The sequence below is a fragment of the Nanorana parkeri genome, unplaced genomic scaffold (genome assembly GCF_000935625.1).
Source record: "Nanorana parkeri isolate BGI_ZX_2015 unplaced genomic scaffold, ASM93562v1 scaffold89, whole genome shotgun sequence".
NCBI lineage: Eukaryota > Metazoa > Chordata > Amphibia > Anura > Dicroglossidae > Nanorana > Nanorana parkeri.
Genome location: NW_017306357.1, coordinates 1,804,854 through 1,818,865, shown reverse-complemented (window position 1 = coordinate 1,818,865; position 14,012 = coordinate 1,804,854). Strand labels below are relative to the sequence as shown.

Here is a 14,012-nt window from a genome sequence, read left to right as displayed (position 1 = left end):
CTCCCCCCACCATGTAGGCTAATGGATAAAGCTGACACTTTCATGAGACTACAGCAAGGACAGATCTTGTGCGCTCCTGAATAGTACAAAATAATGAAAAAAATAATATTGCTGGACCTGCAAAGCGAAGACTCAGCCTGACAATCGGCAGCTGGTTTCATGCGCTCAGGCTGGTTTATGAAATCGACAATTTAGGCTGTGTCCCCTTAGCCATGCATTGGATGTGGGGGCTACAAACCAAAGAGGACAGACGGTTCAGGCTGGTCTTGTCAGTGTAAACTTGAGTAAGGTGAACAAGTAAAACATAAAACACAAGCAGAAGAGTTTGCAGCGATGGTTGCAATGAGGTCAACGTGAGATTCCTGATTGTAAATAGGATATTATTTGTCTCTTTTGCACCTACAAGGGTCTCTTTCTCCTCCCTTTCGCCTCATTTACGATCATCCTCAGGCGTTTGTGAAATCTCCGGGCTTGGAAACATCGTGCCAAACAGCAGTCTGGCACCTTCCACTGGCTATGCATAGAAGATTTAAAGCGTTCTGCTGTTCACCCCTCACATTCTGACCTAGTACAAGTGTTAGGAAAAAAAATGATGAATCTTCCATGATTAAAGTGCAAATGTTTCAGCCGGCGGCAGCTTGTGAGGAGATGCTTGTTTCGCCCCTATGAGATATTCTCCAAGATATAAAAAATGAGTTCCATGGTTACTGGGCCCTCGCTCAGCTGGCATGTGCCCCCATGAATCACTGGCACCAAGGCACTGTCCAAGTCATGGGTGTAGCGAGCAGGTAGAGGTTGGCCGTTGCTTCCTGCTTGGTATCCAACCTGAAAAACATAAGAGAAGCACCACATTTCACTGCACAGTTTTATCAGTTTGTACCCTTGTGGAGAAACCAAATGCAAAATAATTAAAGTGGAACTTAACTTAAAAAGTAAAGATTTGTTATGTTATAGTTAAAATGTAGAAATGTTACTTGTGCTTAAGGAGTACCTAGAACCCCTCCCTAGAAGAGAAAAAAAAAGCACTTTGTTTCCTGGTATGCAAGCCTACAGCCACAGAGCTATATATCTACAGTGTCAGATCTAAGGCACTGCTGCCTCTGCCTGACAGTCTCAGGAGATTTGGTGATGTGTCTTCCTTGCTGCTCACTGTTGCTTTTACTGGAGGCTCTGACATAAGTTAAAGCCCTGCCACTACCAAGATGGTTGTCTCAACACAGAGACACAGTGCAGAACAAGGTATTGTAAGTCAGCAATGGGGAAAGATCAGCTGTGCCTATGACTGCCTGCTTTTATGGGGCACAGGTTGCAGAGTTCAGTTCCTTTTTATAACTGAACACCAGGCAAACTGCTAAATACACAGCCAATCCAGTCCTGAAAATGTACACAGCCCTTCTCTCTGCTGAAGAGCAATAAAATAGGATTTTTGTACTGAAAAAAAATCATTTTCTTGGAGTCCATTGAGAGACACATCAGGTCTTAAACCTTCGAGTTATCCTGCCACCTACAGGAGGGTTGGACACTGGCAAACATAAAAAAAAAAATAGCCCTCAGTTTTGTAGCAAAGCAGTACCAAGAGCATGATCAAACAACAGAGGGGTGGGATCTGTGTCCCTCATTGAACTCCAAAAAAAGGGTTTTACAGCGAGTACAAAATATTGTATGCGACTACAAAGAAAAAAATCTACGGGAGCCAGCATTCAGAATTTGTGCTTGAACCTGGAGGCCAGGAGGTCCACATCTGGTGTCCCCCACCTGATGACACAGGTCCAGGAACCCCTACGGGTGTAGAGCTCACTCTCCTCGATCCAGAGGCTCCTCACTGGCGAAATCTCCTTCCAATTGTCTACTCCTGAAATGGAATACGGCTGACAGAGCTGGAACTTAGCGGTCTGCTAAAATCAGGATCTGCTCTAACTCTCTTGGTGCAGAAAGACTTCTGGTTCCTCCCTGATGACTGTTGTATGACACCATTCCCCCCCTGGTGTATGGCCAGGTTAAGGCTTTGAGGTCCAAGATGGGGTGAATGCCCCCTTTGTGTCTGTGGACAGTGATCATCAATGGATAAGAAAGCTAGGTTACCTCCTTGCCAGCAGGTTGTGACTGGACAATGAAGGAGCAAGCCTTATACCAGCCTGCCATTTACATATTTGCAAAAGACAAATAAAATCTTACCTGATCGGCGTCAAGAGTAACCCGCAATCCCAGTCTTGTCATCCCATCTTCTTTAAGGAGTTTCAGATGTGGACACAGTGCCAGACAAAAGGCTTTGGCCACATTCTCTGTTAATCTGCTATGGTCAGCAGGGTCACTAAGGCCGCTCTGTTGCTCTTCACTTTCCAGGAAAAATACCTAATAGAAATCCAAAGAAGCAAGTGAAACCAATGCTGAAGATAATGTCAGGCAAATAAAAATCTACCTCCGAATAGAAATTTGTTTTCAGAACTTTTGTTTGATTTCCTCATAGTTTATGTGGTTAAACTGACTATCCATTTCGACTGTAGAGGCAAAAAAAAATTGAGAAGGATGGAAGTTTTTTCTATTCCAACTGTGAAGGTGGTTTTCGTTTGAGAAACTCCAATCTTTACAAAAATCGAATGTTGAAGTCAAACGAAATTTCAAATAATCTTCTACAAGTCTCTGATGGAATTATCGAATGTTCTGACATTTTTTTTTATATGAACATCTACCAGTGTATGGTCAGATTTAGAGCAGACCTATATCCTTTACATCTTCTGCCACTGAGTAGTAATGACAATAAAGGTACAGAAAGCCTATTCCTCAGCATTGGTCACATGACCAGCACAGGAAAGGAGGTGGGATAGCATTTTTGAGCTCTCTATAGATTTTATTATGGGGTGAAGTATAAAGGGAAAGGTTAGGAGAATAGATCTGCTGTAGGCTGACCATATAAGTGATACATCTGTCATTTACTACAGCCAAGTAACTGATAACTCGTTCCTGTCACAACAATCAGCAAACATGTGCACATTCTGCAGTTGACACTTACATGGACACCATGTGCAGCTCAGTGTACAGTCTCGGCATGTTTTTGTGCTGAGATAATGTTTTTTTGGACTCCCTGGGTCTAAAAATCCCAAATGCAGCCTCCGACAGTAACAGTGCATCGAGTGACTAATGCATCTCTGGTACTGATTTCAGGCATTGAACCACAGAAAAAGAAAGGTTCCAAGGTATGAGGGGTACCAAAGATCGCAAGACTGTCATGGCAAGGGGGACAGCGTGGAGACTCTGTCTCTTCGGTCATAAATGCTTCTACCGACCTGGCAGCAGTTTTCAAACTGTACACTGAGCGGCACCATGAGCGTCTCAGCGTACAGTCTTGGCATGCTTTTGTGCTGGGACAACACGCATGTGCAGGAGTAATGCCGTCCCGGCCCAACCTATCAAGACGGCAGAAGGCTTTGAACCCAGAAGAGGACCAATCGAAGATGAAAGGTATTGTTACTCACAGCAACAATATTCCAGCTTATTTTTACATTCTGTGTTAGAATGTAACAAACCTGACTTTATAATGTAGCCCCAGGGTCCTCTTCACCCCAGCGTGTGTTATTTCCTACCTCTGTCCAGCGAATAATCTTCCCATTTGCTTTGTATTCTGAGCCGTGGGATATCTTAACACTGGTGACAGATTCCAAGGATTTTCCATCAATGGGGCTGATAACTCTGCAGAAAAAAAAAACGACTGATGAAGCATGTTCCGGATACAAGTCTCAGATTAAAACAGACAATTATCAAGAGACAAAGCAAAGTCGCCTCAAGCATGCCTAAAGGGAGAGCTGCAGGTAGGAGTAATTTTTACTCTTGGCCCAGCACCTCAATTAAAAACCTAACTGTGCACTGAAAAGAGTGCAAATTCAAGGGTCCAAGAAGAAGAAAAGAAAACTTTACACAATCACCATCCATGAAAAGGTTTGAATTCTAAGGGCAACACAAAGTGCTTTTTTCAGTCATTTTAACCACTGAAGCTTATTATTAAGTGTAAGTTTACCCCTTATTGAAGTTCTTGTCGTCCTCCACCCACTGCACATAGACATGTTCCTGGTTCTCCTCGGAATCTGCCTTCCCACATGTTACTGTGTAATCCTTCATCTCCCGCAAGGCTTGTCTCAGAGCATCCATGCTCTCTGCTGTGATCTGGACCATCACCCCATCTGATCCAGCGGATAAAGAAACGAACATGAGTACAGGAAACCACGAGAGGGAATGATTTTCAAATAAGGACAAAAGCATGCAGTAAAAGAATTTAACAAACTGTTGTCAACAGATAGTGGGCACACCAGCAGAAAAGAAACATGGCCAATTACACCATATGTTTGTGGACACCACACCAAATTATTATTATTTCAGGCGTTTCCAGTAAAGGGCGCCGTTAATGCTACAGCACAAAAAAACATATTAGACAATTCTGAGCTTTCAACCTTAGGCCAACAGTCTGGAGAAGCCCTGTTCTGTTTCACAACCAGCTCCCAAAAGACATGGGTTGAGGAGTTTGCTGTGGAGGAACTCGAGTGGAGAGCAAAGAGCCCTGACCCTACTGAAAACTTTTGGGATGAATTGGAACGCTGACGGTGAGGAAGGTCTTCTCTTCCAACATTAGTGCCTGACCTCAGAAATTCTCTTTTGGCTAAATACACAAACATTCCCAGACACTCCAGAATCCATTGACTCCACCAGGAACCTTCTGTGCTGGTCATTTGATTAAATGCCTAGACATTTAATGATGTGATCTCTTCTTAAAGCAAGGATCTACATTCTGAACTCTCAGGCCTCCCTCCCCAGCAAGGATTACATACAAAATTCCTGAAGTTCTCACTGCAGGACTGGAACAGGAGTCAGCTTTGGATAGCATTACTGTCCAGAAAAGGGATCCAGCACTTCTAGAGCTTTTTACTTATCTTGGCAACAGTTAACATACAAGTATAGGTCCAGTTTAAGCTGCAAATCTATTTAAAAGCACTGTAGAGAAGGGGGCAATGAATCAGGAAGCCACTAGTCCTCTATAGAAGCCAGCGTTGAGCCAGACAGCTTGGGTTTCTGGTGGCAGCAGGTGTATCCCCTGGAAAGTATTTTAGTCACGTGTTTTATTACTGCAATGAAAGCACTTACCTTCTACAATGCTGGACTTTGCTAGGAATCCAGACGAAGGCTTCAGAGCTCCACTGAAGACAAAGAAACTGGCACCAGTCACTGCAGTAACACAGAAGTCACAAGGTTATCAGGCTTGGAAAAAATGGTTGGCAAAGCGAGTGCAGTAATGATGGCTATAAGAATTCTGTTTCTATCAGCTTGCAAGCAGTGTATGCAAATAATGACTGAAGGCTTGCAACTGGTTGCCTTAAAGGTACTGCATGGAACTCCTCTTTGCATTAGGTTATTAAAGGGGATTTCAACTTAAAGCTGAACTCTGGGAATATTTTTTTTTTTAAAAGATAAAGAAAAAAAAAAGAAGAAGACATTTCATCCACTTGTATACCAATTAAATATACTTTAACAGAGATCTGACAAATATCAAGATTGTCCTAACATCAGTATCATATAACCCCCTGCACAGCAGCAATCACTCATAGAGGGAGGAGTAGCATTCGGCGCCAGAGTTCTATTGCTTTACACAAAGCAGTCAGTCAACATTTGAAGCACGTGTACAGGGTGACAGATCAGAGTGATGACCTCATCAGTGTACTGCTTTTTTATTATCCAATCACAGGGTGAGGGCAGGGACATTAAACTATATTGTAACATCAGCAGAAAAAAACTAAGGTCACCAAACTGACTATGCTGTGTGGCAGGGATGCCTGGATTTTGTGACTGACCGTACATATTTATAAGTACTTTGACAGATAAACCAGTTCAAACATTTCAACTGGGTTTGGATGTTTAGATATGGCTAGCTGTTTAGGAGTATAGGTAAAAGCCTCAATTTGCACCCCAATGCATTTGGGCTCAGGGTATTCCAAATTATGTTTTTCCAGTTTAAAAGTCCACTGAGTGCAGTGTATTTCTATACTGCAACTACACTACCACGAATATTGCAAGCGGTTTCCAAGTAAGTGTATTATATATATAATACACATAAACACAATATATACTATGGTTATAACCAATCAGCTAAAACTCTCAAAGCTGCAGTGGTCCGGAGGCAGCTTATTAAAACGGAAACAGGGGCATACTGAAAGTGAGCCCAATGCAAGAACCACTAAGTCTGCAACAAGGCTTTTGAACTTTTCATGAAAGTGAAAAAATCCCTTTTAAACCTGTTAAATAACATCTTAATATAAATGAATCACCAATCCTACAATTACTAGAGGCTACTGATCGGCTGAATCCACACTATACAGACACAAATGTCCTCACCTTTACGTGGTTGCTTGTGGATACTGATGGCTTGAGTCTGGTAATTGCCGTCATCATTCTGCACACACACCAGGTGAGAGTCGGCCTTCTGATTGAAGCATGTGCCTCCAGCCAGGACGTGCTCATTAGATTTATTCATGGCTTTCATCATCTACAAATCAAGAGAAATGAGTACAGCAAAATGAGCAGGGAAAAAGTCAGCATGATAACCATAGAGCTAACGAAAACAATGCCAGCATGGCCTACGGAGTCAACGCTGCACAGGAAATCATATAATCAGTACAACACAGCATCTACAGGAATAAAACACAGTATAGATCTATAGAAAGTGGAGAGAGGGAAAAAAAACCAAAATCTTTCAGTGAGACTTTATTTACATCAGGATATGATTGGGATTTTTTCCTATTAAAGCAGTTTCTCCAATGTCAGCCATCCTTGATCTCTATGATCTCTGCTGGCCTCAAACACATCAGATATTAAAGACCTCATATACACCAGCATTTAACAGGACGCTCTTTTCCAACCTCCAGTAATTGGTGAAAATAAATTGAAAAGAAAGTACACAAGTTAAATTGTATAAACTCTCATCTTGAGATAAAAACCAACCTGTTATTGCAATGTAACATTAAACAGAACCTGATCTAGACTAAAGCATTTGTAAGGTAAAAATTTTCATATTGGTCCCCGTGATCCCGTAGAGCCTGCATGGATCCTATGCCCTGTACTTTGCCTTAGCCGAGAGCTGAAGTCTACCCACCCCTCCCCTAAACCTCAGTATTCATTTGTCATGCATGCTAGAATTTCATTCAGTAGTAGAAACTCTGCCATTTCACAGTTGAATAAAAAGGGGCAGGGATTAGTGCAGGGAGGGGTGGAACATGTTCCTGACTTTAGCAGAAGTCGAGACTCCTTGTAAAGCTTGGGCCTAGGATCCACAAGGACACAGGCACAGATCTGAAGACTAACAATGAACTTCAGCACTAAAGCTCAGCACACACACCACACACAAGTACAAGAGTAGCTTTTTTTAACAAGAGCAGTATAGCTTTCACAAGAGCAAATACCTCATTGTATCTGTTGCTGGGAATCTTAATGCTGGTTTTTCTTACTTCCATATCCACCACCAAGCCTTGGACCACTGGTAACGTGTACTGGTAGTTGCGGAAATCCTAGATATGAAACATACAAGCAGAGGGTGAGGGAGGAAATGGATGAAGCAGGTTTCCCATGTTTAAATAATTCCTTCAAACCCCACTGAACGTTATTTCATAAACAGGAATTAAAAAATAGTTAAATAAAATTAAACTGCTGGAGCTCTGACAATAAATCACTGCACAGTTAATGAATACACCTGAGACTATCAGTCTCTGATGGTCTTGGGTATAAAATCTGACTAGGTTATAAAATCTGACTAAAGACGTTCAGGGACAATTAGAAAGAAAAATGAAAATCTCAAAAAGGTATTAAACACTGCTAAGCCATGTCTGCAGTCCTCCGCTATACTATGGACATATTTGCGGTTTAGACATTTCATTGAACAAGGTCTGTAAACATTATGTAATACTGGGGAATCCAACTCAACAGATACAATTTTCGGAACAAGTGAAGATCAAGGACCTGCATGCTTGGGCTCATATGTAGGTCTAAAGGCAGAGCGTAAATAGAATAAAAAAAGGTGAAAGATTTAAATTAAGGTTTATCCTGGTTTATCCATGAAGGGATTTCATTATTAATTTACAATTCTTGCTACCTCAAAAGACCCCTTTCTAATCCGACATGTATATACCATGGTGTGTGCTGTAGTCTGCATGGCATGTGTGTGTATGTGTGTGAATTGGGGAAAAAAGTACGTTACGCGGCATTAACCTAAAGATTTTTATATTAAGAGAAATACTTATTATGAGCAGCCATTGCTTGACTTACAAATTGAATGTTCGTTTCAAGGCAGTGAACTGTCTAGCATTACTGCGGGTGAGGCAAGGGCCTTAGTATGTAGCTTGAAAGTCAGACAATAGCAGCTGCCATAAAAAAAAACAAAAAAAAACAAACATGGAGCTGGGTCTTAATGCAAAGCAGGTCTCCCAGTTTTCCCTGTGGTACCTGTTTATATCCTATAGCCTGTCAAACCAGCAACTGCTAGTATCAGAATCACAGATAGCAATCATCAATCCCTCTATATGTATAGGCAATATAAGAGTATAGAATATAAGAGTATAGAAATAAAAAAAAACTAGGGGAGAGCAAAAAGTGTTGCAGAACAGAACGTAGAGGAAAACGTTATATTCCTTCAGGCTGAAGACAGACTGGTAGGTGTGGACACTCACAGCCAGGACATTGATGATTGTATGGCCAGTCTCTCCAAACAGGGGCTTTCTGAATCGGACACTGAACAGCGGACATGGATACACTAAATGGAAACAGAAGACAGTTTATAAGGACATGCCCTGGTAATGATTCCAGTAATACTAAACAATACAAATGTGCCCAATACTTCACAGATCACTGTTTCAATACAACTTAAACACAGGGAGTGGAAAAGAGCAAGCAAAAAGGTTAAAACGTTGAGGGTCTGCTCTAGATTCTCACTGATCACAGCTCCAAAGTACTCAGACATACCAGACTTTGATCAGTACAGTTTAAACTGTCAATTTGGGTTTAGACCAACATTAGTGACTCAAATGTCAAGCTAAGCTAAATCACATCTACTGAGCAATGACTACTTCAAATTCTACAGATCATTTTAGAGCGGAACATAAAAAATAAAGTGACCATACAGAAAGGATCCGCCCTTTAAAAATTAGCTGGTTTGCTCTCACTGCGACGTTCGCGACGATACGTAACATGTGTAGCGCAATTGTCATTTTCGCGCGCTGGCGCATGCGACGCATATTTACGTTTATATGTGCGTAAACGAAAGGGGGGGGGTTTACTTTTTTTGTGACTTATTTTTTTTTTACTTTTTTTGTTTGTGACTTATTTTTTTAAACTTTTTTTATTTATAAATACATTTTTTTTACACTTGTTATTGCTATTACATAGGGGGATACCATCCCCCTATATAATAGCACAGGTACACTGACAGGTCCTCTTTATGGAGACATTAGGGGTCTCTAGACCCCTAATGTCACCTGGAGACCCCAAAAGAAGCTGATGAAGCACAGATTTGCTTCATCAGCTTCTTCTCTCTGGCAGTAGGAGCCAGATGACTGACAGGTGAATGCGGAAGTGATGTAATACACATCACTTCTGCATTCACACTACAGAGGGAGAACAGCAAGGAGCTGATCTCCCTCCTTCTCCTGATGCCCTCCCGAGCCGGTCCTGGGCCGCAGATGGGCTAGCGGATCCCGGGATTAAAGGTGAGGGGTCAGGAGGGGGGAGATGGCGGCACTCGCGATTGGAGGGGGGCTCTCCGAAATTCACGCCATACAACCGATCGGCGGCAATAGAGCCGCTAATCGTTTGTATGTGAAACAGCCGTTAACGGCTGTAGTAACGAGCGGGTCTTTCCTGCCCGTGGACGCGCGCGAGCAGGAAAAAAATGCCGGCTGGCGACGTCAACCCGCGGATGCGAGTCTGCCGTCCGTCAGTTTTTTCTTAACGGGCGGACGGCAAGAGGTTAACATAACAAGAAAAATAGACTATCTTTAATAGTGAGATGGGGCATAAGCCACTTCTGTTTTGTAGTTATTGGATGATGACAAAAAAAAAACTTTATACAGTGCTTCTGTTTGAACAAACTAAAAAGGAAAAGGTTAATGGCAGGCACATTATCCTAGTCAGACTGTTTCCTACAGTTGGCTTGGAAACATATGAGGCAAAGATAATCTAAAACCAGTAATAAACATCATACAAGTGCTTTCATAACAGAAACTGTTACAGAAGCTGCAGTTCGTGACCGCTGAGACAGGTGGCGCTGTGACTAACGTTCTTCGTCTGCTCTAGGGGCTCTATGGTGAGCTCCTATCCCGTGGTCACGGGTCCCCCAGAGGAGCGGGGGACCCGAAAACCACGGCGGGGTGGGCGGACTCGATCGCCGCCGCCGCTCGGTTTTAATACATTTAACCCCTTCATGACTGTGGACGGCCCCTTCTTCGGGACGCAGAAGCGATCTGGCGACAGCGATCTGTTGTAAAGCCGACAGTCGGCTATACAAGTTTAAACAGAGTCCCGGCGGCAAAAGTCACCGAGAGTCTGTTTAAACAGCCCCGATGCTGGCGACGTACACTGTATGTCGTCAGTCACGAAGGGGTTAATACATATTTGTATTAAACGAGCAGCGGCTCCCACTGTACATTTAGCTCTGCTTTAGCAGAGCTAAATGTACAGAAAACTACTCGCCCGGCGCCCGAAACTGCATGTTCCGGGTGTCAGGCAATAGGGATGCGCTCCATAAGACGCACACACATTTCCCTCCGACTTTTGGGGGGAAAAAGTGCATCTTATGGAGCGAAAAATACGGTATATATCTATATGTAGATAGATCTATATTAGGGCTGCAGAAATTAATGATTAATTTCTCGATTAATCGTTAAACTTTTTGATCGATTAAAATTATTTTGACCAAAAATAAAAACACTCACCTCTCCGCCGGCTTCCGGGAGTCCCGTCGGAGATCCGGCGACGTCACCGGACTCCTCCCCCAAGTGGCTCCGTCGGCTAACGAAGGGGAAGGGGGGAGGAGTGCGGGGGCGTCGATGTCTGTGACGTCACCGGACTCCTCCCCCTTCCCTTCGTTAGCCGACGGAGCCACTTGAGTCGGTGAGTTTGCCCAAGAAACTTGTTCTGCACGAGCGCCAGCCAAGGCATTGGCCTATACACATACAGCACAGCAATGAAGTAATAAAATGAACTAGGATCACACTAATCCAGCACGTTATTATTCTGAGTTGCCCTACTCAAGTGGCGGCCATATTGAGTGGGGCACGTGAGATTAATAAACATACTGGATTCGTGTGATCCTAGTTCATTTTATTACTTCATTGCTGTGCTGTATGTGTATAGGCCAATGCGTCATAATTAATCGATAAAAAAAAATTTGATTAAACGAACACGACAATTTTAAATCAGTACCAGCCCTAATATATAGATATAGATATCTATATATAGATCTATATCTCAACCTCTTTTCACAATAGATTTTGGTACTCACATCTATACTCCGCTCCCAGGCGCAGCATAAGACGCATGGGAAAAACTTTGGCCCATGGTGTCTCCCACTTCTGAATGAGGATTCCAAAAAGGTAGGGCTGAGCAGGGAGAACCAAATCTTGCAAAGACTGATACGTAGGTGTCACATACAGGAATCCTCCGTGTTCCTTGCTGCCCAGGAAACTCTGACTCACAAAAGAGTGTCCCAAGTTCCCCACCATGCTACCTAGAGTGAAAGAGACATTACATTTAGAAGAGGGAAAACACTTGTGAACTGTATAGAAAGGTGCAGGTTTCATCAGGTCAAGCAATAACTGTCAGGAATGGTCAGGAATACTATTATTTTTTTTTATACATTTACAAGTTCTGTGAAGTAATACTTGATGAAACTTACAATCTAACGTGCCACAATGCAAACACACACCTGTAAATGTTTGATTGTGGATGAAACAGGAGGTGCCTGGTGCAAACATGGAAAAAAAACCTTCCTGCGAGTACTCCTGCACTGATGTCAGTGCTGCAAGGCCACGCTGCACACCACTAAGCGGCCTTTAAAACCCATTTGTAGCCTGGGAAAAATAAGCTAGATGAACGGTGAATGCAGGAAAACATTACATAAATTATTTATGTTATTGTGCTCCAGCGCTGGCCTGGAAAGTCAGTTTCCCCATAGCAGACAGATGAGGAGGACAGCTACCTTAGTTTGAGGACAGTGGTCTATCTCAAGCAATCTGATCACCCAGTCATTGCCCCCCCCCCCCCCCCCCAACAGTCAAAATGACTTTGCAATCTCCAATTAGCAATGCTCACGTTGGATAATGAATGAAAAGCAGAAGCTGCAGCCACAGTGTACTGCGGGGAAAATGAATTTAGGTCTTGGCATTGGAGAACAATAAGATAAACTCTTTGAAACATCTCATAGCCTATATTCTCCTGTACCATCTGTTGGTCTAGCGTATTTATTGCCGTACTAAAATGGGTATAACACAAAATGTACTACTGTACACAATTTGTCACAAGGTGACAAGTTATAAAACCCAACAAATACAGAATTCTCACCAGTGCTCATTTCCTTTATTCTTATTAACAATCGTCAATATAGAGTAATACAGCATATAGAATGTTACCCTACAAGGTAGTCTAACAAACTCCAGTGTAGCAAACATTAAGGCCTCATTGACACGAGAAAAAGCTGGAACATACAGCTCCGTGCTCTGTGTACGGCCGTATTGGGCAGCTCCCGGGGAGGACTGGTGCTGCGTGTGATTAGTATGCAGCCGCTGTCCTTCTCTATGGGAGTACGCAGCCGTACGTCACCCTACGCTCACCCCAAGTGCAGGTACGTACGGGTGCGGGTGTCCCGGCTCGGACGCAGACAGGATCCTTCCTGTCAGCGTATGAGTACAGACACCTGCAAGACGGCCGCGTACTCCCATAGAGAAGGACAAGGGCTGTGTACTAATCACACGCAGCACCTGTCCTTCCCAGGAGCAGCCCAATACGGCTGTGCACGCAGCACGGAGCTGTACATGCCGGCTTTTTCTCGTGTGAATAAGGCCTATAGAGCAAGGCCTATTTAATAATAACAACAACAATAATAATAATATACAAGTCGAAAACATTGTTTTGTCTGACATTCAGGTTTCAGAGAGACCAGTATCTTACATTGATAAACAGACAAACGTATTCCTGTCTTACCTGCCAGGGCCTCTTTGTAGAGCTCCACAAAGTGGCTGAAGATGTCTCTAGGCAAGCATTTCTCATCTGGCAAACACTGCAGCAGGATGACGATCTCTGCCTGGCCAACAGCATGCATGCCTTTTGTGGTGAAACACCAGCACTTCCTGTTCACATCTGCAGAAAACAAAAATACTGAACACTTAATGAGACCGGTTAATCTGCCTGTAAACAAACATGGGATATTTATTGTGGTGACAAAGAAAAGGTTTCCTACCTGTTGCTATAAAAAGCAAAACAATCACCTTTCCCAGAGTTATTTTTTTCATAGAAGGAATTTATAGCAGCCATGTGATTTAGAGCCAATGAAAAATCTGCGTCTGGCTCAATAAATGTCTAGGTGTCCATAAATCTCCAATATGAAAGTACAGCAAATACTGGAGAACATCAACAGCTCAACAAACAAATCACTGTAAATGACATGGCCATTGATCTACATCAGAGGGGAATCTGGAACTACTTTACCTATAAATTAGCCCGTCCAGTATTAGAGAGTTCCAAGAGACCAGCTGAGTGCACAATACAGGAATCGGCATACAAAGCATGTTTATTTCTAACCATTCTGCTGCCTAAGGGAAAATTGGAAATAAAAGTGCCTTCCAACCGAATATTGCTTATTAAAATCCTATTCAAATGAAGATTCTTAAACTCCTGGGGGATATGCTGTTTTTTTTCGACACCAGAAATCTGGTAGCTTTTTTTTTTTTTCTTTAACTTCCATACTCCTTGACCCCTTAGACCAGCATTTC

The 14,012-nt window shown here is 42.8% G+C and overlaps 1 protein-coding gene across 1 annotated transcript in view; it reads right to left on the bottom strand.

Annotated features, from left to right (window-relative positions):
- Positions 1-29: 29 nt before the first annotated feature.
- The window catches only part of ZFYVE9 (zinc finger FYVE-type containing 9), a 56,019-nt gene continuing 42,036 nt past the window's right edge, over positions 30-14,012 (bottom strand). Inside the window, exons 9-18 of the mRNA XM_018552457.1 lie at positions 13,225-13,380; positions 11,528-11,752; positions 8,700-8,782; positions 7,440-7,544; positions 6,376-6,526; positions 5,131-5,211; positions 4,013-4,175; positions 3,582-3,687; positions 2,176-2,352; positions 30-825 (exon numbers count right to left, since the gene is read on the bottom strand). Of these exons, the coding sequence (XP_018407959.1) occupies positions 664-825; positions 2,176-2,352; positions 3,582-3,687; positions 4,013-4,175; positions 5,131-5,211; positions 6,376-6,526; positions 7,440-7,544; positions 8,700-8,782; positions 11,528-11,752; positions 13,225-13,380 (1,409 nt within the window). The 3' untranslated portion in view covers positions 30-663. The remainder of the gene's footprint in view (positions 826-2,175; positions 2,353-3,581; positions 3,688-4,012; positions 4,176-5,130; positions 5,212-6,375; positions 6,527-7,439; positions 7,545-8,699; positions 8,783-11,527; positions 11,753-13,224; positions 13,381-14,012) is intronic.